The 27,452-nt window shown below is 37.3% G+C and overlaps 1 protein-coding gene across 2 annotated transcripts in view; it reads left to right on the top strand.

Moving 5' to 3' along the window:
* The window catches only part of col5a3a (collagen, type V, alpha 3a), a 142,209-nt gene that overhangs the window by 88,431 nt on the left and 26,326 nt on the right, over positions 1 to 27,452 (top strand). For both annotated transcript variants that reach the window (XM_049476060.1, XM_049476059.1), the window contains 22 exons: positions 274 to 327; positions 3,875 to 3,919; positions 4,253 to 4,306; positions 4,469 to 4,576; positions 6,293 to 6,346; positions 6,670 to 6,723; positions 6,819 to 6,863; positions 8,642 to 8,695; positions 8,929 to 8,973; positions 10,663 to 10,716; positions 10,856 to 10,909; positions 11,200 to 11,253; positions 11,376 to 11,483; positions 12,461 to 12,550; positions 12,825 to 12,878; positions 13,866 to 13,973; positions 14,053 to 14,160; positions 14,879 to 14,932; positions 15,130 to 15,183; positions 15,826 to 15,933; positions 16,037 to 16,090; positions 20,920 to 20,973. In XM_049476060.1, the coding sequence (XP_049332017.1) occupies positions 274 to 327; positions 3,875 to 3,919; positions 4,253 to 4,306; positions 4,469 to 4,576; positions 6,293 to 6,346; positions 6,670 to 6,723; positions 6,819 to 6,863; positions 8,642 to 8,695; positions 8,929 to 8,973; positions 10,663 to 10,716; positions 10,856 to 10,909; positions 11,200 to 11,253; positions 11,376 to 11,483; positions 12,461 to 12,550; positions 12,825 to 12,878; positions 13,866 to 13,973; positions 14,053 to 14,160; positions 14,879 to 14,932; positions 15,130 to 15,183; positions 15,826 to 15,933; positions 16,037 to 16,090; positions 20,920 to 20,973 (1,467 nt within the window). The remainder of the gene's footprint in view (positions 1 to 273; positions 328 to 3,874; positions 3,920 to 4,252; positions 4,307 to 4,468; positions 4,577 to 6,292; positions 6,347 to 6,669; positions 6,724 to 6,818; positions 6,864 to 8,641; positions 8,696 to 8,928; positions 8,974 to 10,662; positions 10,717 to 10,855; positions 10,910 to 11,199; positions 11,254 to 11,375; positions 11,484 to 12,460; positions 12,551 to 12,824; positions 12,879 to 13,865; positions 13,974 to 14,052; positions 14,161 to 14,878; positions 14,933 to 15,129; positions 15,184 to 15,825; positions 15,934 to 16,036; positions 16,091 to 20,919; positions 20,974 to 27,452) is intronic.

Genomic DNA, 27,452 nt, shown 5'->3' with positions numbered 1-27,452 from the left:
GAATAACCCTGGATTTTAATCACAGTTTTTTTCATGCATCTTGGCATCATCTTCTCCTCCACCAGTCTTACACACTGCTTTTGGATAACTTTATGCTGCTTTACTCCTGGTGCAAAAATTCAAGCAGTTCAGTTTGGTGGTTTGATGGATTGTCATCCATCATCCATCTTCCTCTTGATTATATTCCAGAGGTTTTCAATTTGTTAAAATCAAAAAAGCTTTATATTCTCCACAGAAATGTAACATATTCTGTTTTTTCTCTCTTTTTTTCAGGGATTATCCGGAGCACAGGGACCAGTTGGATACCCAGGACCCCGCGGAGTGAAGGTAAGATTGGCTTTGAGATAATAGTTTTGCGCTGTGTGTTTCGCGCCGCTGCCGCAGACGTCCGAGGCCTGGAGTTTGGCGGATGTTTGAGTGGCAGCGAGGCTGAGACTGATTGGCAGTTGACAGGTTTGGGTAGAGTGCTTTCAGTCTCTCAGGGAAACAACCTGGCAGCACAGGAAATGCTAATGGACAGAAGAAATAACAACAGGAAGGAGACTCTGAGTGATACCCTTGGCCTTTTGTGTGTGTGTGTGTGTGTGTGTGTTTGTTTCATCTACATTATCTACAGATCTACATTACAACATCAATTCTTTTCTTATTATTTTTTAGTTACATACAGTACAGGCCAAAAGTTTGGACACGCCTTTTCTTTTTCAATGCATTTTCTTTATTTTCATGACTGATATTTACATTGTAGATTCTCACTGAAGCATCAAAACTATGAATGAACACATGTGGAGTTTTATGTACTTCACAAAAAAAAAGATTAAATAACTAAAAAGAAAGGTTTTATATTCTAGTTTCTTTTTAAAATAGCCACCCTTTGCTCTGATTACTGCTTTGCACACTCTCTCAATGAGCTTTAAGAGGTGGCCACCTGAAATGAAAAGTTTTCCAACAGTCTTGAAAGAAGGAGTTCCCAGAGGTGTTTATTAGCACTTGTTGCCCCTTTGCCTTCTTCACTCTGTGCTCCAGCTCACCCCAAACCATCTAACCATTACACTAGGACTCGACGACTACAGAGTAGATGCCCTGGTATCTGTTCTAGCCCACATAAAGGCTTCGATAAGCAATCTCATGTTTATATTACTGGTGTCAGTTGATTAAAACATTTAATCTGATTAATCATGGCAATATTCTGTGATTAACTTGTGATTAACAATATTCTGTGATTAATTGCACGTGTTCTTCTTAGGACGCAAGTTTTTATAGTGGATGTTTAAATGTAAATAGAAGAATGCAATTATATTAAAATTATTGGTGTTAATCAAAATACTAGTATATACTGTATTTGTATGTTCGAGTTGAGATAAAGCCACTTAATCAGAATCCGAATCAAAATCTTTATTCGCCAAGTATGAAAGGTTTAAGGAATTCTTCTTGGTGCAGTTATCAACATTTAATAGAATATATTAATAGATGGATAAAAAAAACTTATTATTGATTAAATTATTGATTAGCTCAAGATAAATGTAAAAACATGAATTAAAGATCAAAAGTTATACAAACTGACGCCAAACACAAGTTCTGCTTGTAAAACAAACCAACACACTAGATACCAAAGCCTCTCGGGCGCCATCTTTGCCAATCAAGCTCCTTCAGGTCAACCGGTCCATCAAAATCTCATTTCCAGATCCCATCTGCTGGAGGGATCAACAGAAGGCAGTAGATATAAAGAAAACCTAAAAAAAAAAAATCTGGATCCAAGATAATGCACTACATACTGTATTCAATACAGTGTTCCCATCACATTCAGTCTCCACACCAATAACTGCATCTCCAGGGATCTTTCTCCAAGTCTGTAGAGATGGTTATAGACTTCAGAAGCACCCCATCCACTCTACCTTCCCTCAAACATCAAAGGAAAAGCTCTGGTTTTCCCAGTAGAGTCACTCAAAGTCCTGGGCACCACCATATCAAGGGAGCTGAAGTGAGAAAAGATGATGTTCTCAAAGCCAAGGGAGATGGATGTTCTTCCTGGACCTCTTCTTTCTGGACCTCTATGTGTTTACATAGGATCTCCGGTGGATCTTGCGTTTTACAGAGACTCTTTAGACTAGAACCGTGACTAAACTGCTAAACTTAGTAACATTATGACATTGCAAAGACTGTTATTAGTTTAGAAATGTCTTTATTTTAAAACATTTCTAACTGTTATCCATCTCCCTGGTGTCATCTCCCAGTGCTGTTAGCCAATCAGAAGCGATATGTTTGCATGTATGAATAATCATGAGCAAGAGCCGAAATTCCAAATTCCCCTAAATCAGCGTTATACCGGATCACCGTAGCACAAAAAAAAAAAACAGCTCACACTGTGTTTATTCATACTAGAGACCACAACTAGACATTTTAACCCTCGTGTGGTGTTCGGGTCTGTGGGACCCGTTTTAATTTTGTATCAAATGATACTAAAAAAATATTTTTTCTAACTCAAACTCATTGGCATTGGCTCATTTTTTGTGAAAAACACATATCAAAACACATTTTCGATAAACACACACTGTACACCCCCCCCCCCCCCCCACACACACACACATTTATATTACATACAGTATGTTTGGCCAAGGGCTAATAAACATTGCTTCATTTGTAAATTTGAAACTAAACTAATTTTCTACTCATATCTTGAGTTTAATTCATTTTCTTTTACATTTTATTAAAAAACCAATAAAAAAAGAGTAGCACTTTTTGAAAGAAATGTAACATAAGAAAGGTAAAGGGCAAATATTAACCATGTAAGCTGTTTATATTGCTTGTAATTTAGGTGAAGCGAGCATGTGTAAAGCATTTTAATGTAAAATTGCTTAATTTTGCTGAATTAAATACAAGTAACAAAGTAAACAAGTAACAAAAATATGAACACCACACAAGGGTTAAAAAGAATGAAAAAAACGATGGTGTAACGCGTGGTGAGACGGGAGGCGGACGTTTAAACGGGTAAGACATGACTTTATTAAATAACAAATAAACAAGTAAACAAAACAGGGGAATAACGAAAATATCTATATACATAAACAAACAGGGAAAACCAACAAAGAACTAAGCTAAACTAAACAGATAATAACAAAACAAGGTAAGGGAATATATACAAAGGAATAATACGTAAATATATACAAAATAAACAAAGAAACAAACAAGAACTAAACGTGACTAGAAATATACAAGAAATAAAGGGAACTAGAAATAAACAAGAAACAAGCAGAGCGTGACGAAACCGTGAATAAACAATAGCTAACGTGGCGAGACAAAACGACAGAGGAAGGTGCAAAGACCGACCGCAAACGAAGACTAACAAGTACTATTTATACTAAACATGAAACAATGAACACCTGGGGAAACAGGTAACGAGGGGCGGAGCTACAAATTACACACACGTAATGGAAAAGTACAAGAGAAACACACTAGGAAACGGGGAAAACACAGGAAAACATAGCGAGGGCGTAACAGATGGAATGAGACCTTTAAGATTAACTGGTAAAAAGGGGACTGATAAACACTTTTTTTCAAAAACTCAATCCCAAAACCTTTATATTTTAATTCGTCAATAAGTCGCATCAATGAATCACATTTTTCCAGCCTCCTTAGCGTGTGCTCTCACTATCGTTTGATTGCAGTATCACAGTATTGCAGTTTTTTTAGTGTTGACAGGCTCGTGTCCTGGTGTCTGGTTGGTATTGTGTGATGCAGGATCAGCTCTTGTGCTCGGTTGGAGACGTCAGTTTTTGTCCGAGGGTCAATATTTTGCTACCTGTCGGAGCAGAGGTGGCACTGCGTGCTGAGACTGGCCCCTGGCCGTTGCTGATGCTCTTTTGTTCTTCTCTAACAGGGCGCTGATGGGGTGAGGGGCTTGAAAGGAAGCAAAGGAGAGAAGGTATGAAAAAAAATTCTCTCTGTCTCTCTCTCTTTCTCTCTTTCTGTATATCTCTCCTTTTTTTCCTCTCTCAGAACTCAGGAGAGAGAAGAAGAAGAAGAAGAAAAAAAAGCTCAGGAGAATAGAGGTTACTCTCTCCACTTATCACGGTGGAGATAAGCGGCGTGGCGCGCCGATAGCGGCGACGCGAGATAAATTGTTTTCTATAGAGCTCGCCCGGCGGATTCATATTTTCTCCTCAAAAGTTGAGGAAAAAAAAAGAAGGTTCGCTGTGTAATATAGTGAGAAAATCAGTTAGTGATGGATGAATGACTCTCCTGCGCTTCTCGGCAGGGTGAAGACGGCTTCCCGGGGGCCAAAGGGGACATGGGAGCTGAAGGAGACAGAGTAAGAGACAATTATCAGCAACGATTCAGAACGTCCTCCATTGTTCTCAGCTGCTGCGTGGCAGGTTGTTTACTGTACGGCAGTAGGAGTGAGCTTATATCTTTTTATGTGTGTGTGTGTGTGTGTGTATTTGTGTGTGTGTGTGTGTGTGTGTGTGTGTAGGGTGATGGTGGACCTCATGGACCACGTGGTGAGGATGGACCAGAGGGACCAAAGGGTCAGTCTGGACCAATTGGAGAGGCTGGACCTCTCGGAATCGCTGGAGAAAAAGTGAGATTTTGTTTGTGTATTTTGTTAAATATGATAAAAAAAAAAAACTAAAAAAAAAAAACTATTTTTTGAAAAATGAACTAGTAAAGTCACTAATGTCATGTCCACTGAATTTTGCCATGAATTTTGCAATTTTTAGAACAATTCTAGCTAGTTGTTGCAGGTCACTGCGCTGTCCACCGTGGGCGATAATGCCTCCTATATTTTGATTATCATGCCATAGCTTTATATAAAATTTAAAAACATTTATATAGCATTAAAAAGCAGACGCCTACATAACAGACCATTTTCTTGAGCCCGGTCTGAGGAAAGAGGTGGGAAATCTTGGCCTCACCCTATTAATTTTATTTTTTTTTTTTTACAATTCTAGCTAAATTCTGCCGATAACTGCACTGTCCACTGTGGGCGATAATACCTTCTCCGATATTTGACTAGTAAATCTGAAACTGTTTGACTGAGGATTCTTACAGTAAATGCACTCCATATATCCAAGACTGAAGTAAAATAAATCGTACTAGACATTTATAATAAAGACATAATTTGTCTTTAGTAGATTTTTATTTTTTTAGATTTTATTTTCTTCCATTTTTCTTCCCAATTTGGCAAGATGCATGCGACTCGGTTCCGACACATCAGCTCACAGATGCTTTGTGCTGATCGACATCACCTTAGAAAGAGAGCAAGACCAATTGTGCTCTCTCAGGGCTCCAGCAACTGACGGCAAGCTGCATGATCTGGATTCAAACCAGCAATCTGAATTAAATGGTCAAATTTGAATTCATACTTCTGAGTTTAGGTTCAGAGAAAAGCAGGTTTTTATTCGGTTAGATCGCTTTGGCCGGCCATCAGCTTCGAACTGCTTGCCAAATGTTGAAAAGAAACATATATACACACACAAACATGCAAAAATGTATTTACGTAAACACATAGTAACAAATGTGATTTTACGCATAGATAGGAAACAATACTCTTAATTATACACAAGGACAAAGAAGACAGATGTCTAGTTTATTAAGTTCCTAAATCATTAGGTCAGAAACTAGTCTTACTTCCTGGCTTGATGTAATGTAATTCTGTTTGGGACATCTGCTTTTCAGGCCTACCTTCTTATTTTCTACTAAATATCATATATAGATAAATATAAGTATTAAAGATAAGTATAAAAAACTTCCAACACTCGTACCCACACATTTATAGGTGCAGCTGTGCAGCTTTAGCGGCAAAAAAACAGCAAAAGCAAACCACCTGGTCTTTTTTTTTTAACTCCTTGAGCATGAACTTCAGACCAGCTGTTTCCATCTCTTCACTCCAGCAATTTCTAATCCATTTCCCTTTATAAAGCTATGAGTCGTCAAATATCCCCAAATAGCCCTCAAATATGACGTTTTGGGGTTTTTTTTATCGATGAAGAAGGAGTTTATACATTTATACTCGTATCAATGTGCGCATGTGAGGCGTTTCAGGGATTAGTTTCAGATTCGTTCACATTACAAACAGATACAGATCACTTATACAGTATATATATATAAATGTGAATCGTCAAAAAAGCCAAATCTGATCTGAGCAAAAAATCAGATTTGAGCAAAGTGGATTGTAATGTGAACATACTGTAGTTTCCTCTGTACAGGCTCCTCCAAAATGTTGCATATGCTTATAGACTATTCTCATGAATAACATTAAAGCTTTCACTGCTTGTGTCTTTTTTTACCTTTATAGGGTAAACTCGGCGTTCCTGGATTACCTGGCTATCCAGGAAGGCAAGGCTCTAAGGTGAACTATTGGTCCTCTTATTCATGTGTTATTAATGTGTTATTCATGTGCACAATAAGCCAATAAGTGTATAATAAGAGCAGGAAACGTGTTATGCAGAACTGAGATTCTGCTCACATTAATAATTCAATATTTCATTTAAACAGAGGGCGATTAATGTCCATTAAAGTCCTTGTTTTATTAATAGCTTATCAGAGACAACAATTAATGTTAGGTTTATTTATGGTAATGTGATTTCAGAGGTTAATTTGTGGTTAATTAAATGTAGAGGTTGATTAATGAGCGGAATACGCTAATTGATTAGCCTCTGTTCTGGCCTACAGGGATCAGTTGGCTTTCTCGGAGCGGCGGGAGTGCCAGGAGAGAAAGGGAAGAGGGTAAGGCAATGATGCTTTATATTAAATGTGCATTAAAAGTCTTTATAGTCTTTATAGAGTTTGTGCATTAATGGTATTGTGTGCTCTGTCTGCAGGGTCCCGCTGGTCAACCTGGAGATGCAGGAGAAAGGGGTCCAAATGTGAGTGAAATATATTTATACAAACTTAAATTGTATCCGAAATTTCCCTTTAATGCACAGCCTGCAGCACCACCTGAGTGTCAGAACTAGGGCTGCAACGATTAATCAATATAATCCACGATGTCGATATGATTATTTGCAGAAAATGAGAAATGTCTAAAATATAAAAAACAATGCAGAGCTTTCAGACCTTAAATTACATTACATATTAATTCACAATAAAAACATATATAATTTCCCAATATTTATATATAGTTATATAAATATAAATATATAAATATAAACTTATATATATATTTTTTTTTTTTTACCTTAAATTAATAGTCCTCCATTTCCAAAACAAAAACTTGATCAATTTGTCATCCTAGTTCTAGTTTTCCATAATTGACATTTTACAATACATATGATCAACCATAATATATATTTTTCCTGTTTTGTAAATTTTATTTTGAGTCATTAAATAAACCATAAGCAATAGTTTCCTGTCACGCCTGGCCCTGTTTCCTGTCTGTCCTCGTGCCTGTGTTGTCCCACGTGACCCGTGCCCCTGTGTTCTGCCTGTGATTTTCCATTACCTCATGTCTCATTTGTAGCTCCACCCCTTCCCCAGGTGTTTCCACTCCCAGTGTGTTTCCTGTTTAGTTAAATAGCTTTCCTCTGTCACCTGTCCTGGTCGGTCTTTGCACTGTCTCCCGTTGTCTGTCCCTCTGCGTTTCTCTGTTCTCAGTGTTTCTCTCAGTGTTTCTCTCCGTGTTTCTCTCCGTGTCTATCTTAGTTTAATCCTTATAATTATCCTTGCTCTGTTTAGTTCATAGTCTTGTTTCATTATTCATTTTGTTTTCCTTGTTTAGTCTCCCTCTTTGTTTGTAGTTTATATTTATCATTAGTATCTCTTGTTTGTTTCCGTGTTCCCTATTCACCTGCTTAGTGTTTAGTCTTTAGTTATTCCCTGTTTATGTTCTTAGCTCTGTTTAGTTTCTGGTTTAGTAGCCTCCCTATTTGTTTTAGTTTTATCTTGCCTCCGTTTCTTGTTTATTTCTTTGTTTCTTGTTTACTTGTTTATTTGTTTATTTAACATTAGTCTCTCTCTCTTGTTTATTCCTAGTTTATTTTCCAGCGTTTGTTTAGTTTTATGTTCTCTAGCCTCCCTCGTTTGTTTAGTTATTTTGTTGTTACGTGTTTACTTGTCTCTTTGTTTATTAAATTCTCACCTTACCTGCACTTACGTCCGCCTCCTCGTCTCTCTGCCTGGGTCAACCCTGACATTTCCATATAAATTTTCTGATAAAATTTTATTTACATTTTCACAAAAAAAAAAATATATATATATATACATATATATATATATATATATATATATATATATTTCACATATATATTTTCATCGTTAATCCAGTATTTCACTATTTAATTATCTATATCAAATCAATATTTGGTGGAATAATCCTGGTTTTTAATCACAGTTTTTTTTTTTTTTTATGCATCTTGGCATCATGTTCTCCTCCACCAGTCTTACACACTGCTTTTGGATAACTTTATGCTGCTTCACTCCTGGTGCAAAAATTCAAGCAGCAATTATATTCAATATAATATATATTTCAATTTGGTAAAATGAAAGATGAATTGCTTTAGTAAACATTTTATAATAGTAAAATAAAAACTGAATTTACGGTGTATCTAACTGTATATAATACTATTAAATATTATGGGATATAACAGTGTGGGCAGGTGAAGGCATGTATGAAGGATGTTATATGATGGTGTTATTTTGGTCGCAGGGGTCACGCGGAGGCCGTGGTGCCAGAGGAGCTACGGGGGCACCTGGGGGCAAGGTGAGGAATCCGTCATCCTGCGGTTCTGGGGTTTAACAATTTATGCAGTCCACTCTGCAGCTCTATAAAAAATGAGAGCACCGTTAAAAGGTGACGGGTAAAGTGGGGCTGAAATACTGTCGGATGATGTTCCAATAAAAAAAATAAATAAATAAAAAAAAAGCCTTCAGAATACATAATGTACTTCCTGTATTTAAAATTCACGCTGCACTTCCTTCCCTTTGTCTAACCAGGGCTCCGCCGGCCACGACGGCCCCCCCGGCCCATCGGGAGACAGGGTACGTCTCCCCCAGTTTCACAAACATGCTATAAAAAAACACACAGTCTATAACCCAACAAGGTCGTTCACCTCCACAGTTTCACCCCGCTGACTTCCTTTGTCTGCTAACGAGAGCGAATTAGATTTACGCTGCGGCTTCACACTTCCGTCACGTTAATAGTCCTGAGACTCGGGAGACTACAGGAATATTTTTACACTTGGTTAACTGCGCAATAAGTGAACATATCTGCAGTGTTGTGACAGAACCTGCTGGAGGAAAAACACGTACAGCTTTAATGTGCATTAAACGAATATCTCATCTCATCTTTTCTTATCTCATCTCATCCAGTGCTGGGCGACATGATCAGAAATGTATATCACAGTATTTTTCAAGATTCTGGTGGTTTTCTCAGTATTTTAACGTTTTTTTATTATTTTATTTTTTAATATATGATTTTAATATACGTTTGTGACTTACTCTACTCTGAAAAAAAAATTAAGAGACTTCACTTCAGTTTCTGAATCAGTTTCTCTGATTTTGTTTATTCTATAAACTACAGACAACATTTCTATTTCTATTCTAAATTAAAATATTCTCATTTAGAGCATTTATTTGCAGAAAATGAGAAACGGATGAAACAAAAAAACAAAAGACAAAAAAGTTGCAGAGCTTTCATAAAGTTTTAAGAGTTCAGAAATTAATATTTGCTGGAATAACCCTGATCGTTTTTAATCACAGTTTTCATGCATCTTGGCATCATGTTCTCCTCCACACACTGCTTTTGGATAACTTTATGCTGCTTTACTCCTGGTGCAAAAATACAAGCAGTTCAGTTTGGTGGTTTGATGGCTTGTGATCATCCATCTTCCTCTGGGTTAATTTTCCAGAGGTTTTCATTTTTTTCAATTTAAAACTCATCATTTTTAAGAGCTGTACTGTAGTATAAAACACTAAGGCTTTAAATTAAGGCTTTGATTAGTATTGGGTTTACTTTGTCCCACAAAATTACACAATATATGACGAAATCAGCAAACAACTTTTCAAAACAGAATATTTTAAATAGTTCCATAAACACTATAAAGACACCTAAAATACTCAAAATATACGTAATCAAAGATATTAAAAAACACTCAAGAGACATTAAAAAAATACAGTGAGGAACAGCAGCAGGAGCTCCTCAGATAAAGTGCTGTTTTCCCATTTTTCACAGCGCTAGAGGAATGTTTGACTCCACACAGCTTAGCTAGCATTACTACAGTGTATTAGCTTGTTATGCTAACTTGCTATGCTAAGCTGTATCTGCTTCTTTGGTGGTGTATCTACCTCAGAGGATAAAACCCACACAGGTTACCATTAATGAAGTGATGCATAGTGCATATAAGGAAATACTGGCTAATCTGAGGTATCAGATGATACATCCTTATTTATCATGTTATATATCAGTTTCTACATTAAATATATCCTTAATAATCATTTAAATACATGGACATTATTATCCGTGGTAATAAAAACGTGAAAAAGTGCATTTTTTTAAGCTACAGTTTTCTAAAATCAGGTTTTAAGGTCAGCTGATATTTTTCTTTTATTTTTATATGGTCTTAAAAATAGAAAATAATTAGGTTTATTTATTGAGTTGAACTACTAAATGTTAAAAATACACTTAGTGCAGCTAAAACCAATTATTTTCTTTCTGCTCCGCCCTCTCAGGGCCCCCAAGGACCACAGGGACGCAATGGAGAGCCAGGACACAAGGGACCAACAGTAAGCAATGCACATAAATCACCCAGCGGGGTTGTTGGGGTGGGGGGGGGGGGGGGTGTTTTTTTTAAGAATGAATCACTACAAAGTGTTTTTTCGACTCTTAAACTGTGTCTACTCTTTTTTTTTTTTTTTTTTTTAGGGCCCCCCAGGAAAGGATGGATTGCCGGGTCATCCAGGCCAGCGTGGGGAGCCAGTGAGTCAGATATGAAAAATTAGCAATTAAAATAAAAATAATATTTTAAAAAAGTGTTAAAGCAGGCTGATTATTATCAGCAGTATACTTTTATTCTCCCCCGCTGTGCCTATTGGTTCCAGTCCTCCACAGCTGGTTGTGTTTAATATTGTGATAAATCGCTGCCTAAATTTGCTCAGAGGTAATTAGATCTGGGCGAGTCAAGCACAGACTGAGTGCATCTGCTTCGATTTGCTTTGGAAAGAAAGGAGGCTTAAGCTTAGGGCTGACTGTCGTGACTCTTTACACAGGGATTCCAAGGAAAAACAGGAGCCCCGGGCCCCGCTGGAGTGGTCGGACCACAGGTGAGTCACTGTGAAGGGCGGGGCAGTGAGTATCAGTGGAGTTTATATTGGACATATCAGTGAAAAATGTCTTTTTTCATGAAATATTGCTTTAAATTGACAGTATATTGGATTTTTTTTAGGGCAAAACTGGAGAAACTGGACCAACAGGAGACAGAGGCCACCCTGGATCACCTGGGCCTCCTGGAGAGCAAGGTTTGCCTGGATCTGCAGGCAAAGAAGGGGGCAAGGTTGGTAAAAGCCACCAATAGGAACTACTAGAGCTCCACTAAAATACCAAAAAAAAAAAAAAAAAAAAAAGATTTCATTTGTATTGCAATCTTCTGCAATATTGCTACATTGCTGACTTATTGACTAATTAAAGAATTAAAGCACCACTATTTTACTATTTGTCATGTTGTCAGGGCCAGGCAGGGATGGATACAGAAAAATAAAATGCACTAAAAAAACTTTATTTAGTCAAAGTTCATCACAGGCAGAGTCAAAACCGAAAAGCAAACACGAAGGGCAGTGAACATAGCAAGGGAGAGTGAGACCATAGACTGTATATAAGTATAAACAGCACGACAGTGGTTACGCCCTCTGGTGGCTGGCTCCAGTACAACTTTTAACCCCGCCTATTTCCATTCAACTGAATGAGAGATGACGGAATTTTTTATTTTTTGGGGGGAAGTTGGGTTCTGTACATTCTGCAAGCCCCCTCCTGTGTTCATAAATAACCCTCAGTGTTTCTACGGTCTTTACAGTTAATACGTTTTATAGGAGTTATTCCGTGATTTTTAAAGGGGTGTGGCGATGTGGTGATTGACAGCTGAAGGCAAGTCTCTAATGCAGTGTAATAAATTGGCAGGCTAAACTCCAGTAGGAGGAACAGGTGGATATACCATATGACATCACAAAAACAAAAAAAAAAGAATTCATGAATTTAAAAGGAGCAGTTTGTGCAGCACAGCTCCCACAGGAGCTGCGTGGACTTGGGACTGAATAGCGGGTTTTAAACTCGAACAAATTTTGTATTCTATACGTTTGGTCTTTTATTGGGTTTTTCCTCAGGAGGATTCTTTAATATGTGAATAATAACAAGCCTAAGGGGTTAAAACACAGACAGAGCGACAGAGCTTTTAGTCAGACTCTGACAGTGAAGCTAAATCACATCTGTCTGTCTCTCTCTCTCTCTCTCTCTCTCTCTCTTTCTTTCTGTTTCCAGGGCGATCCGGGCCCTATAGGGACCGTGGGGAAGAGCGGCCCGGCCGGGCGCCGCGGATTCAGAGGAAACCGAGGGATGCCGGGCGCCATGGTAACGCACCTCCACTCATCTGATCTTATCTTTAGAGAGTGCTTGGAGATTGTCTGTGATATACCGGGGCTCGGGACGGGGGGGGTTTGATATGCCTCCTACCTGGTTTGTCTGCCGCTCACAGCGGAGGATCGTCGGCGTGCGGAGCGTACAGAGCGCGCTCTCCAGATAAGCACACAAAGCAGCGCTGCTGTAGGCGCTCCTCTAAAACTCCTGAGTTTTTTTGTGAGTCTCTTAAATCGTTCTTTGTTTTGTTGGTGGTGTGTTTTCTCAGGGTGCTGCCGGACTAAAAGGTGAAGAAGGACCTTCTGGAGCTGCGGGAGCAATCGTAAGTATCTTTAGGAAGACTGTTAGAAAGACCTGAACCTCAACTTATTGGCAAAACTTTTATACAGCTCTTGAAAAGATATTAAGAGATCACCTCAGTTTCTGAATCAGGTTCAGACAAATTCTCCCAAATTCCAAATCAAAGTAGCGGTTTAAAGCATTTATTTGCAGAAAATGAGAAATGGCTGAAACAAAACGAAAGACAAAAAAAAGATGCAGAAATTTCAGACCTCAAATGATGCAAACAAAACAAGTTCCTATTTATAAAGTTTTAAGAGTTCAGAAATCAATATTTGGTGGAATAACCCTGGTGGTTTTTAATCACAGTTTTCATGCATCTTGGCATCATGTTCTCCTCCACCAGTCTTACACACTGCTTTTGGATAACTTTATGCTGCTTTACTCCTGGTGCAAAAATTCAAGCAGTTCAGTTTGGTGGTTTGATGATCAGCTTGTGATCATCCATCTTCCTCTTGCTTATATTCCAGAGGATTTGGAATTTTTAAGAGCTGTACTGTAGTATAAAACACTAAGGCTTTAAATTAAGGCTTTGATTACTATTGGATTTACTTTGTCCCACAAAACTACACAATATATGACAAAATCAGCCAACAACTTTTCAAAACAGAATATTTTAAATAGTTCCATAAACATTATAAAGACACCTAAAATACTCAAAATATACGTAATCAAAGATATTAAAAAACACTAAAGACACATAAAAAATGCAGTGAGGAACAGCAGCAGGAGCTCATCAGACAAAGTGCTGTCAATCTATCTATCTATCTTTTTAAGTGGTCTCTTATGTTTTTTCTACAGCTAACTTTACAGGTTTAGTAGCCAAACATGGAGACACCCCTGTTCCTTACTAGTGTCACTTAATGCGCCTTATAATCCAGTGCACCTTATAGTGTGAAAAATGCAGTATACTATGCAGAATGACGGACAGCTTTAACTCTAAAGGACACGCTGTATCATCTTCTCACAGGGCGCCACTGGAGAGCGAGGTCCTCCTGGAGCGGCTGGAGGGATTGGTCAGCCCGGCCGTGCAGGAGCTACAGGACCTGCGGGACCCGCCGGAGAAAAGGGAGAGCCGGTAAATAGAGTTTTTCATATTGTAAAATCTGTGGGAGCGAGTAGAGGATGGTCATTTTTAACCCTTTATTGATCCTCAGGGAGAGAAAGGACCTATAGGATCAGCTGGGAAAGACGGAGAGCAGGGGCCCGTGGGTTTACCTGGTGCTGCCGGACCACTTGGACCACCTGGAGAGGATGGGGATAAGGTGGGTTCTAAACGAAACTTTTTAGGACCTTATTGAACATTGCGTTACGATGCTCTTTGCTATCTTACACCCTGTCAAAATTTGGCTTTTTTTTCATGTCTTGTACCCACGCTGTTAAAATAGCATCATAGTTTAGGAATAGATCTACACTGATGGGCGTGGTGGTCTGGAAGTGAGTGAGGTGTGTTCAGGTAAATTTCTGGCGTGTCGGAAAATATAGATGCGCCACTGACTGATTAAAACCCTGACAACAGTAAATCAATCAACAGAGTCCGTTCCTATAGGTGCACCCAGCGCTATGCAGACACCCCCACTTTTAACTCAACAATAAACAGAATAAAGAATAAAATTATATTACTGCTCCCATAAATGAGCTGCTGGTGTATCTTCACAGCGTGAAAGTGCAGGTCAGTATCCTGACCTCACTGTTAAGATAAGAACGCGCCAAAGTCAGAGCTCACCTGGTTCTTAAAGGGAATGAAAACCGGCACACTGATTGGTTTATTTCATGTTACACCCTAAATTAACCACACCCATGATTAATTAAATGAATTAGTACATAACTTTTAAGTGTTTTGAACTCCACAGGATGTATGTTTTGCGCCCTCATGATACCAAAGAAACTCTGACACGCCCTAAATCCAGCCTATAAAATGCTCAGAATTCAGTATCAATACTCAAAGTATAATGTAATAATTGCATTTTTGTTCACACCCAGGGAGAGACTGGAGGTCCAGGACAGAAAGGAAGCAAAGGAGACAAGGGTGAATCTGTAAGTCATTAACATAATAATAATAATAATAATAATAATAATAATAATAATAATAATAATAATTATGTATATATATATATATTATAATAATTATTATTATTATTATTAATATGAACTGAGGATTTAAGCCTGCTACTGAGTTGGTTAAGTTCATTGTTGTCTAAACTCGTATTGTTTTGCTCTTTTTTTTTACCCAGGGGCCTCCAGGACCACCAGGAAGTCAAGGGCCTATTGGACATCCTGGCTTACCAGTATGTGTAACTTTAAGTATAATTGCTTTGATTTTGGAGAACCACGTCATCTGCTGGTGTTGCTCCACTGTGTTTTATTATCAAGTCCAAAAATATTATATAAGACATGCATAACGTGCTTCCCTCTCCTGACAACTTTTATGGAGATGTGGATTTCATTTTCCAGCAGGACTTGGCATACTGCACACAATGCCAAAAGTACCAATTGGTCTTATATAATATAATATATAACATTCAAAAATCTGTGACCAAGACAGCAAGTCTTTGTGATGCATCAAGAGCCACGGTATCCAGGATAATGTCAGCATACCACCAAGAAGGACCAACTACATCCAACAGGATTAACTGTGGACGCTGTAAGAGGAAGCTGTCTGAAAGGGATGTTCGGGTGCTAACCCGGATTGTATCCAAAAAACATAAAACCACGGCTGCCCATATATATATATATATATATATATATATATATATATATATATATATATATATATATATATATATATATATATATATATACTATAAGGCGATGTATAAACAGAACTTATACTCTTTTACATTTGGAGAGTTATTTCTACAGTAGCTACTTTTTTCAGAAATTGAAGCGATTGGATTCGGGCTTTTTTTAAAGCTCTCCGTGTGTTTCAGGGAGGCGATGGTGAGCCGGGGCCGCGGGGGCAGCAGGGGATGTACGGGCAGAAAGGTGATGAAGGACCTCGAGGATTTGTCGGGACCACAGGGCCAACTGGCCTTCAGGTAAAGAGATCCATCTGAGTCTCGGCTCCGCCTGCAGCTAATGTACTTTCAGCACTAATGCAGCGCCGCTAATGACTCCCACTCTGTCTCTGTGTGTGAGCAGGGCATGCCAGGACCCCCGGGGGAGAAGGGAGAGAGCGGACATGTTGGAGCGCTGGTAAAAATACACTACTGTTCTCTAGGCTTTTTTTTATTGTGATTTATTTTACTTTACATTTCCAAACTTTTAAAGATTCCCAAATGGTCTTTGGATTGGACGAGTGCTTCTAGGAAATTGCCTTTAATTGGTTTAAAAAAAGTTTGTTGGGTTTCTTTTAAGACACACACACACATATACACACAAACACACACATACACAGACATACACACACACACACATTTTGTTAAGTAATGCAAATTTGTTTACTATTCTAACACTAATGGGGTACCACTTTAAAAAATAAAGCTCATTTATAATGGGTTTATAAATAGTTTGCAAAATAAGTTATTTATGGTTATTTATTAGGTTATAAACCATTAATAAGCATCAATAACCTCAGATCTTACTAGATGCTTATCTTACTTTGTCTTTTCCATCAGTTAGCATTAACTTTTCATTTCTGTTAATACTTTAGTAACTTTATTCATTTAACTAAAACATATAATAGCATATTAAACGACTAAACTGACTTTCTATATTATTTCATTAGATATTAAATATTAAAAAGTTATTTTTATCACTGTTCTGTCTATTTCTATTGTAAGTTAAGCCTATTAATGTATTTTTTTTAAGTATCTACAGCTTAATTTATAACCATTAATAAACTGTGTTAAAAAACTATTTATAAACCCCTTATGAAGGAGTCCTATTGTAAAATGGTAGCCTAATGGGTAAAGAATGAAGAACAAACAAGACAAGCGTGGTTAGCGGCTAATGCTAATGCTACTCCAGCAGTGCTAGCCAGGGTTAGGAGCAGGCTACAGTCCGATAATACTCACCTTTGAACGGCGAAAGAGCTAGCATGGTTAGCAAGTAATGCTAATGCTGCTCCAGCAGTGCTAGCCAGGGTTAGCAGCAGAATACAGTCTGATACTACTGACCTCTGCATAGGTAAAAAGCTATTTCGGTTAGCGGCTAATGCTACTGCTAATGCTACTTCATCACCAGTGCTGGAGAACTGAACTGAAAGTCCTTTAAAATGCTGTGCTTCAGTGGAGCGGCTTTACTGCTCCTTTTGAACTGACTGGTAAAATTCATACAGAAGGAAAATTAAAGTATTTTAAGTTAAGTATCCTCAAGTGCAGTCACTGGAAAAAGACTATCAAAAACAATATGATGAAACTGGCACTCATCAGGACCAATTAAGGAAAGAAAGACGAAGATTTAGCTCTGTTGACAGTGACAGTATGGCAGGGATGACAGTGGCATATTAGCGATGAGAGTGAAGCATTAGTAAAGAGTGTGTGTTCTGGGTGTGTGATGAGCCTTTCTAAAGAGTTGACTGACAGCTGAAAGACAGAAAGAGAGAGAGATGAAAGAAGGAGGAAAGATCATGTGAGAGAGAAAGAAAGAAAGGATGGATGGATGGATGGATGGATGGTTGCTGGAGCGAGGTGTGGGTTGCGTGGAGGAAGACAGCGTGACAGCTGCTAATCAGATTAGCTTTAGCCCGGCCTGTCTAATGAACGGCCTGCTTTGTGACATGCTTCTCACAGCCCTGTCGAGCATGAAGGAATGCAAAAAAGCGCATCCTCAGCGGCTCCTCTCCGTGCCCAGATTAGATGGAGTGCATCCGAACAGAACGGCAAACAAAGCCGCACGACCTCATCGGGGACGCGGGGCTGGTGTGTGAGCGCTGAGGATCGTGGGATTTCCAGCGTCTAACGCGGAGTCAGTCGGCTCTTCGGAAGAGCCGTGTAGCTCTTCGGCTGTGTGCGCAGAATAGTGTTGCTCTTACTCCTCAGTAAGGAAAGTAGCTATTGGCTGTCCTAAAAGTCGCTAGAAGTCGCTAAATGATGTCATCGCCTAATTTGCATAATATACGTTTTTGAAGCTGTAAAGGGGAGATAAAAAAGTGAGTGAAAATATGTTAGAAATACATAAATCAGTTTTTTTGCCGTGTTGTTAAATGAGCAGCAGTTAGCTGTAACTGTTCTTTTTTTTTTTTTTAGTTTTTATTTATTTATTTTTACGTTTCCCTTATTTTCAAACCTATTATAGACAAGTTGTTTAATAATGAGCTGGCTATCTAGATGTTAAGTTTTTTTTACATCTAGATAGGCAGACACTGTGGACGAGGTGACAGGCTGTGTGGTGAATGAGGTGAGGGACTGACTGACTGACTGTGTTAAATTCAGTGATTTATTTTTTTTTTTTCATGTGACACTGAAGACACAGTTATATTAATATCCTGCTCTGTAAATACAGGGCGGGGTCAGCCAGCGGCGGCTTTAGGCATGCGCAGTTTATTTGCAGTGTGTTCGTGAAGCGGTGTGTGAGTGTTGTTGTGGGCGGGGCTCACGGCAGCACCCGCTGCTCGCTGAGGACAGTGACTGAAGAGCATGCGTTCATCTCAGAGTCGCCAAAAAAAAAAAGTCTCCAATAACACCACAAAAACTTGCTAGATTTGTCGCTAGTCGCTTTTTTACAAAGAAAGAAAGGAAAAATCTGGAAAAAAATAAAAAATAGAAGTGCTTTACTCAATCAAATCAACAGTTTGAATCAAAATCGTTCATTCGCTCGTCTGACTTTAAAAGAAAATGTTTTTTTGTTGTTGTTGTTGTTGTTATTCATGATAACTAATGCATTAATTCATGTTAGTTAGTCAACACTTAATGTAAAGTGTTACCCTAAAATTAAATACTCAAATACAGAATTTGGTGGCAACAGCATGAATCCACGGACCCAACCCACTTTGATTTTTTGAGAGCCATTAATACACTATAGTCTCAGAGAAGTGCAGAAGTAGTAGAGTGTTTAAAATTCACCGGGAGTGTGCGAGGGTGAGATGGACATCATTAAAGCTCAGCAGGAGATGGAGAAGAGAGAGAGATGGGGGGTTAGATTGATGCTGTCTGTGATAGCTTGTCACCGGCGTGTCAGCTCGCTATGATGAGCTGTGCAGAAAACCCCTTTTACAGCCTGCACTGAGCAAAGTGCTGATGATACAGAAATACGGACAGGTGGGGGGAGGCAGTCAGCAGTGGGAAGAGTGTCAGGAAGGTGAAGAAAGAGGGAGAGAGAGAAAGAGAGAGAGAGAGAGAGAGAGAGAGAGTTGGAGAAAGTTAGAGAAAATCAGTTTCTCAGATTTTGCTATTTATAGGTTGATGTTTGAGTAAAAGGTTATTATCGTTCTATAAACTACGAACAACATTTCTCCCAAATTACAAATAAAAATATTGTTATCTAGAGCATTTATTTGCTGAAAATGAATGAAGAAATGGCTGAAATAACAAACAAAAAATATGCAGAGCTTTTAGATCTTTTAGAGAATAACACAAAGAAAACAAATTCATATTCATAAAGTTCATAACGTTTTAGTTTGAGTTCAGAAATCTTTATTTGGTGGAATAACCCTGGTTTTTAATTACAGGGTTTTTAATATTTTTTTCATGCATCTTGGCATGTTCTCCTCCTCCACCTTCTTGCACACTGCTTTTGGATAACTTTTTAAGTCACTGCTGGTGCAAACATTTAAGGAGTTCTGCTTGGTTTGATGGCTTGATGATCAAAGAGACTCATCATTTTTTCAGAGCTGTATATATGTATTTTTGTGTGTGTGCATGTCTCTTTTTTTGGTTAATAAGTTTATTAGCTTATAAGTAGCCATCTGAGCAATCAGACGTATGCAACAGCCCACACATTTACATAAACACGTTTCCTCTTATTCAGTAAGAGACACAAAGGCTACATTAGTGCATTAGTGCATGATTAGTGTGGGGGAGAGGGGCGTGAGTTGAAAGATAAATGTTAGGATTAAATATATAATATTTATATATATATATATATATATATATATATATATATATATATATATATATATATATATATAGCACAGAAGTACAGCTGAACTTTGCAGTTTGGTTTTTTAGGTACATTTCTCAAGAGCATCTTAGCAATGGATGCCGATCCTGGGGATTACTGTCATGTTTTAGGCCCACGTATTTAATCTTTACAGCACAGTTACCCACAAGTTATTTAACTACAGCACAGGCTCTGTAGTATTCTGTTGCGGTTGTTGTGTAAAACTATGGTTATGTATTTATATATTTATTAATTTTACAGATCATTTGAATAATTAAAATGCTTTACCTATCTAGAAAATACTTAAAAAGTAGCATTGCACTCCACTAATCACTATGTTATCATATCGCCATCCTTTACATGACAAAACAGAACAGTTAGTTAGTGTTCTCCTCCAAGCGTGTTGTGCTGACAGTCAATGTTATTCCATTACCTATTAGTTAAAAGGTCTTATTTCATAGTTATTTAATTCATTTTAAAATATTAAGTTGTGGTCTCTAGTATGAATGAATGCCATGTGAGCTGGTTTTTATGAAAAAAAAAAAAAAAAGTGCTCCGGTGATCCGGTATAACACTGCATTAGTCCCATGGAGGAGTGGGCAAGGAGAAACGATGAGAAACGATTTTGGTTTTTGCTCATGAATATTCATACATGCAAACATATCGCCTCCGATTGGCTAGCAGCACTGCAGCGAGGCAGCGAGACGAAAAACAGTCAGAAACGCTTTAAAACAAAGACATTTTTACACTAATAACAGCCTCTTTGCAATCTTTGCAGTGTCATATGTAACTTTACAAAATGTGTGATGCCCTGCTGAGTGCAGTTCTGCCACTGACCTAGTCTTAGAGTCTTAGAGCCTCTGTAAAACACCAAATCCACCGGAGATCCTATTTAAACCTATAGTTACTTGAGTAGGAATTGGGTGTATGTAATGAATCTACCGCACTAATCGATTCTTCTTCATGTCTGTTTTGTCCATCAGGGTCCCCCTGGACAGCATGGTCCCCGTGGCCCTCAAGGATCCATTGGTGGAGAGGTAAACCTTAAAGCTAATCATGCTGTTCTATTATATTCTATAACAACAGTTTTACTTTGTGTTAGAACTTCCATCACAACCACTGTAATAATACACAATATCACAATATTTAGTAGAAATACATCCACCACCTTCCATAGAAGAAGAGCTACAGTCTGAGTCTAAATACACAAGCACAGTTCAGGAGACGCTTTATTTATGTAAACTTTATGATAAGAAATGAAATATCTCTCTAGTAAAAAACTGTAGGACTTTAGCCCAAGAGCTAGATATGCTCTAAATAACTCTGAATAAACTTTAAATAACAATAAATAGCCAGGGAGCATGAGATCATCATTTTCACACATGGATTGAGAGAGAGTTCACCACAGAGTCCAGATCTTAACCTCATTGAAAATCTTTGCTAACATCAACTAGAGTAGTTAGAGCTGTTAACATCTAGCCACTATCAACTAGAGTAGGTAAAGTCTAGATAGACTTTATAACATCTAGCTAACATCCGCTAGAGTAGTTAAAGTCTAGCTAGAGTTTATAACATCTAGCTAACATTAACTAGAGTAGTTAGAACTGTTAAAATCAAGCTTACATCTACTAAAGTAGTTAATTTTTAGCTGCAGCTGTTAACATTTAGCTAACATCAACTAGAGTAGTTAAAGTCAAGAGTTTATAACTTCTAGCTAACATCAACTAGAGTAGTTAAAGTCTAGATAGAGTTTATAACATCTAGCGAACATCAGCTAGAGTAGTTAAAATCTAGACAGAGTTTATAACATCTAGCTAACATCAACTAAAGTAGTTAAAGTCTAGCTAGAGTTTATAACATCTAGCTAACATCAGCTAGAGTAGTTAAAGTCTAGCTAGAGTTTATAACATCTAGCTAACATCCGCTAGAGTAGTTAAAGTCTAGCTAGAGTTTATAACATCTAGCTAACATTAACTAGAGTAGTTAGAACTGTTAAAATCATGCTTACATCTACTAAAGTAGTTATTTTTTAGCTGGAGCTGTTAACATTTAGCTAACATCAACCAGAGTAGTTAAAGTCTAGATAGAGTTTATAACATCTAGCGAACATCAGCTAGAGTAGTTAAAATCTAGACAGAGTTTATAACATCTAGCTAACATCAACTAAAGTAGTTAAAGTCTAGCTAGAGTTTATAACATCTAGCTAACATCAGCTAGAGTAGTTAAAGTCTAGCTAGAGTTTATAACATCTAGCTAACATCCACTAGAGTAGTTAAAGTCTAGCTAGAGTTTATAACATCTAGCTAACATTAACTAGAGTAGTTAGAACTGTTAAAATCAAGCTTACATCTACTAAAGTAGTTAATTTTTAGCTGGAGCTGTTAACATTTAGCTAACATCAACTAGAGTAGTTAAAGTCTAGCTAGAGTTTATAACATCTAGCTAACATCAGCTAGAGTAATTAAAGTCTAGCTAGAGTTTATAACATCTAGCTAACATCAGCTAGAGTAGTTAAAGTCTAGATAGAGTTTATAACATCTAGCGAACATCAGCTAGAGTAGTTAAAGTCTAGCTAGAGTTTATAACATCTAGCTAACATCCGCTAGAGTAGTTAAAGTCTAGCTAGAGTTTATAACATCTAGCTAACATTAACTAGAGTAGTTAGAACTATTAAAATCATGCTTACATCTACTAAAGTAGTTAATTTTTAGCTGGAGCTGTTAACATTTAGCTAACATCAACCAGAGTAGTTAAAGTCTAGATAGAGTTTATAACATCTAGCGAACATCAGCTAGAGTAGTTAAAATCGAGACAGAGTTTATAACATCTAGCTAGCATCAACTAAAGTAGTTAAAAGTCTAGCTAGAATTGTTAACATCTAACACCTTTAACCACATTGAGAATCTTTGCTAACATCAACTAGAGTAGAGCTCCTAACATTTAGCTAACGTCAACTAGAGTATTTAGAACAGTTAGCGTCTAGCTCTCGCCTACTACAGTAGTTAAAAGTCTAGATAGAGTTTGTTATCTAGCTAACATCAACTATAGTAGTAAGAACTGTTAAAATCAAGCTAACATCAACTAGAGTAGTTAATGTCAAGAGTTTATAACATCTAGCTAACATTATCTAGAGTACTTAATGTCTAGCAAACATCAGCAATAGCAATTAACATCTAACTATTATTAACTAGAGCTGTTAACATCTAGCTAACCCCAGTGGGAGTGTTTAAGGTCTTGCTGATAGTTACAGTATTTTAAATCAGCTGTTTGTTTCTCAGTGATATAAATGATGTTTATTATGGAGTCTACAGCGTAACTGTTTCTGTATGATGATCACACTCTAATCTGCGCTTCCTCTGAGATCAGTCTGAGTTATCTGATCTGCAGTAGATGTATGGGAGGAAGAGAGGCCATTAGAGCTGAGGATTTGTCACCTGTGCTGAATCAGAGGCCACTGTGTACACATATAAATATATAAATATATATATATATATATATATATATATATATATATATATATATTTCTCATTATGATTCAGCTGAGTCTGGAGTGTGGTGTTATTATTATTCCAGCTCTGGCCGCTCATCAACACTACCGCACCGGCCCGTGAGCCGTGACCTCCACGGCACTGACAAAAAATGTGCTGAGCTCCGGTCAAGTTCACACTTTCTGTTCAGTCCAGTCTCAGGCTAACTATCTAGACTTGAACTACTCTATTTGATGTTAGCTAGATGTTATAAACTCTAGCTAGACCTGAACTACTTTAATTGATGTTTGCTAGATGTTAACTGCTATAGCTGATGATAGCTAGATGTTATAAACTCTATCTAGACTCGAAATACTGTAGTTGATGTTAGCTAGATGTTATAAACTATATCTAGACTTTAACTACTTTGGTTGATGTTAGCTAGATGTTATAAACTATATCTAGACTTTAACTACTCTGGTTGATGTTAGCTAGATGTTATAAACTTTATCTAGACTTTACCCACTTTGGTTGATGTTAGCTAGATGTTATAAACTATATCTAGACTTTAACTACTCTGGTTGATGTTAGCTAGATGTTATAAACTCTATCTAGACTTTAACTATACTCTAGTTGATGTTAGCTAGATGTTATAAACTCTATCTAGACTTTAACTATACTCTATTTGATGTTAGCTAGATGTTATAAACTCTATCTAGACTTTAACTATACTCTAGTTGATGTTAGCTAGATGTTATAAACTTTATCTAGACTTTACCCACTTTGGTTGATGTTAGCTAGATGTTATAAACTATATCTAGACTTTAACTACTCTGGTTGATGTTAGCTAGATGTTATAAACTCTATCTAGACTTTAACTACTCTGGTTGATGTTAGCTAGATGTTTTAAACTCTATCTAGACTTTAACTATACTCTAGTTGATGTTAGCCAGATGTTATAAACTTTATTTAGACTTTACCCACTTTGGTTGATGTTAGCTAGATGTTATAAACTTTATCTAGACTTTACCCACTTTGGTTGATGTTAGCTAGATGTTATAAACTCTATCTAGACTTTAACTATACTCTAGTTGATGTTAGCTAGATGTTATAAACTTTATCTAGACTTTACCCACTTTGGTTGATGTTAGCTAGATGTTATAAATTCTATCTAGACTTTAACTATACTCTAGTTGATGTTAGCTAGATGTTATAAACTTTATCTAGACTTTAACTATACTATAGTTAATATTAGCTAGATGTTATAAACTCTATCTAGACTTTAACTACTGTAGTTGATGTTAGCTAGATGTTATAAACTCTATCTAGACTTTAACTATACTATAGTTAATATTAGCTAGATGTTATAAACTCTATCTAGACTTTAACTGCTCTAGTTGATGTTAGCTAGATGTTATAAACTCTAGCTAGACCTGAACTACTTTAATTGATGTTTGCTAGATGTTAACTGCTATAGCTGATGATAGCTAGATGTTATAAACTCTATCTAGACTCGAAATACTGTAGTTGATGTTAGCTAGATGTTATAAACTATATCTAGACTTTAACTACTTTGGTTGATGTTAGCTAGATGTTATAAACTATATCTAGACTTTAACTACTCTGGTTGATGTTAGCTAGATGTTATAAACTTTATCTAGACTTTACCCACTTTGGTTGATGTTAGCTAGATGTTATAAACTTGATCTAGACTTTACCCACTTTGGTTGATGTTAGCTAGATGTTATAAACTTTATCTAGACTTTAACTATACTATAGTTAATATTAGCTAGATGTTATAAACTCTATCTAGACTTTAACTACTCTAGTTGATGTTAGCTAGATGTTATAAACTCTATCTAGACTTTAACTATACTATAGTTAATATTAGCTAGATGTTATAAACTCTATCTAGACTTTAACTACTCTAGTTGATGTTAGCTAGATGTTAACAACTCGAGCTATATTTAACTACTTTAATTGATGTTAGCTAGATGTTATAAACTTTTGCTAGACTTTACCTACTCTACTTGATGTTAGCCAGATGTTAACAACTTTAACTAGTCTAGCTGATGTTTGCTAGATGTTTACAACTCTAGCTAGATTTAACTACTTTAATTGATGATAGCTAGAGGTGAACTGCTATAGCTGATGTTTGCTCGACATTAACTACTATAGCTGATGTTAGCTAGATGTTAACAGCTCTGGTTGATGTTAGATAGATGTTAACAGGATGTTAATTGAATCCAATAACGAGTTGCCAGATTGGCATTTTCACTGCCAAGTTTGGGTGTTTGAAATTTCAGTCACAGGTAGAAATGATGCATTTGCTTTAAATGCAACAACATGATTGAATGTTTTCAAATTGAATGCAAACAGTAGAAAATGAAAATGAATGTCAATGAATATAAAGTGATTCTGGTGTTTAGTAACTGGCAACCGTGAGACAGGTGTGCGTGCACATATGGGGAAAAGACTGGCAGAAGAACTGGCACATTGCTGAAAGCCAGCTCAGGGCACATGTAGGCCAGTTGCATCATCTGGTGGGCAGATTGTAAACAGCTTCACGCTGAATTTGTTGAAGAACGTGATCAAACCCAGGATCAATACCCGTCACTACTGATAGACCATCAAGGATGACACGTAATTCCACACTAATGAACTGTAAATGCCCACAGGGATGTTCTTTAAGAGGGCGAGGGATATGAAGAGACGCGGTCTTCTCCTCCCTCATTCTGCTTCCATCTTTTCCACCCGTCTTCCTCTCCGTCTCTCCGTCTCTCTCTTTCTCTCTCTGGCCGAGCCTGGGCTGATTTTGAGTGTTTAATTATTAAGCAGTAGTAGACTATGATCCCTGAGCGCGAGTTATATTTACTTCAGCGTGAATGATTAAGCAGTATTAGATTATCATCCCTGAGAGAGAGTCATATTTACTTCTATTAATGGCCGCCTCTCAACATCTCCCCACGTGTTAATAATTAAAACATGCACAGAGCTGAGACCAGACGAGAGGAGAGATGGACGTGTCTGCGGCTTCGGACACGACGGCAGCGGGATATTTCAAACTGCTGAGAGATTATAGTTTTATTTATGATTAGGGTTTATGCTAGTTCAGAATAGAGGGGGGATGAAATAATGATACAGAGCTACAACTAAAACTAACTACAGCGTAAGTTGAGGTTGCAATATAGTTTCAGAAGGTGTTGAGTTCAAATCCTGCTGTTAAAGAGAGTCAAATATAAGAATAATAATAAAAAAAAACTAAGCATCTATGGTTTGTTTAAACAAACTCTAGCCATGGCTCCGTGGTAAAAACCTTGTCTGAAGGTTTCATCATAGTGTCAGAAGGTTATGAGTTCAAATTCCTCTGTTTCAAAGACTCATGAGAGCAATGAGAAGCTACATGACTTAAATGAAGTAAAAAAAAAAAAAGAGTCTAAGCTAGGAATTGTCCTGTTTTAAGGTTTAACATGGTTCCAGGTGGTGGTGAGTTTAAATCCTGCTGTTAAATCCTTGCTGTTATGGTTTGTTTAAAATAACTCTAGCCATTGCTCCTTGATAAAAACTCTTTATGAAGGTTTCAACGTAGTGTCAGAAGGTTATGAGTTCAAATCCCTCAGTTTCAAAGATTCAGAAGTAAGAGAATGAAAGCACTGAGAAGCTACATGACGCAGTTAAAAGAAAAGAGTCTAAGCTTGGAATTGTCCTGTTTTAAGGTTTCAACATGGTTCCAGGTGGTTGTAAGTTCAAATCCTGCTGTTAAATAGAGTCAAATATAAGAATAATAATAAAAAAAAAAACTAAGCATCTATATGTTTTTTTTAAAGAACTCTTGTCAGGGCTCACTGGTTGTTACCTGGTCTGAAGGTTTCAGCATAGTGTCAGAAGGTTATGAGTTCAAATCCCTCTGTTTCAAAGACTCAAAAGTAAGAGAATGAAAGCAATGAGAAGCTACATGACTCTGTCTAAGAGTCTAAGCTCGAAATTGTCCTGTTTTGAGGTTTCAACCTGGTTCCAGATGGTTGTAAGTTCAAATCCTGCTGTTTCAG

The sequence above is a fragment of the Astyanax mexicanus genome, chromosome 3 (assembly GCF_023375975.1).
Source record: "Astyanax mexicanus isolate ESR-SI-001 chromosome 3, AstMex3_surface, whole genome shotgun sequence".
Classification (NCBI taxonomy): Eukaryota; Metazoa; Chordata; class Actinopteri; order Characiformes; family Acestrorhamphidae; genus Astyanax; species Astyanax mexicanus.
Note: the sequence above shows the minus strand (reverse complement) of the source record. Positions and strands in the feature narration are given on the sequence as shown.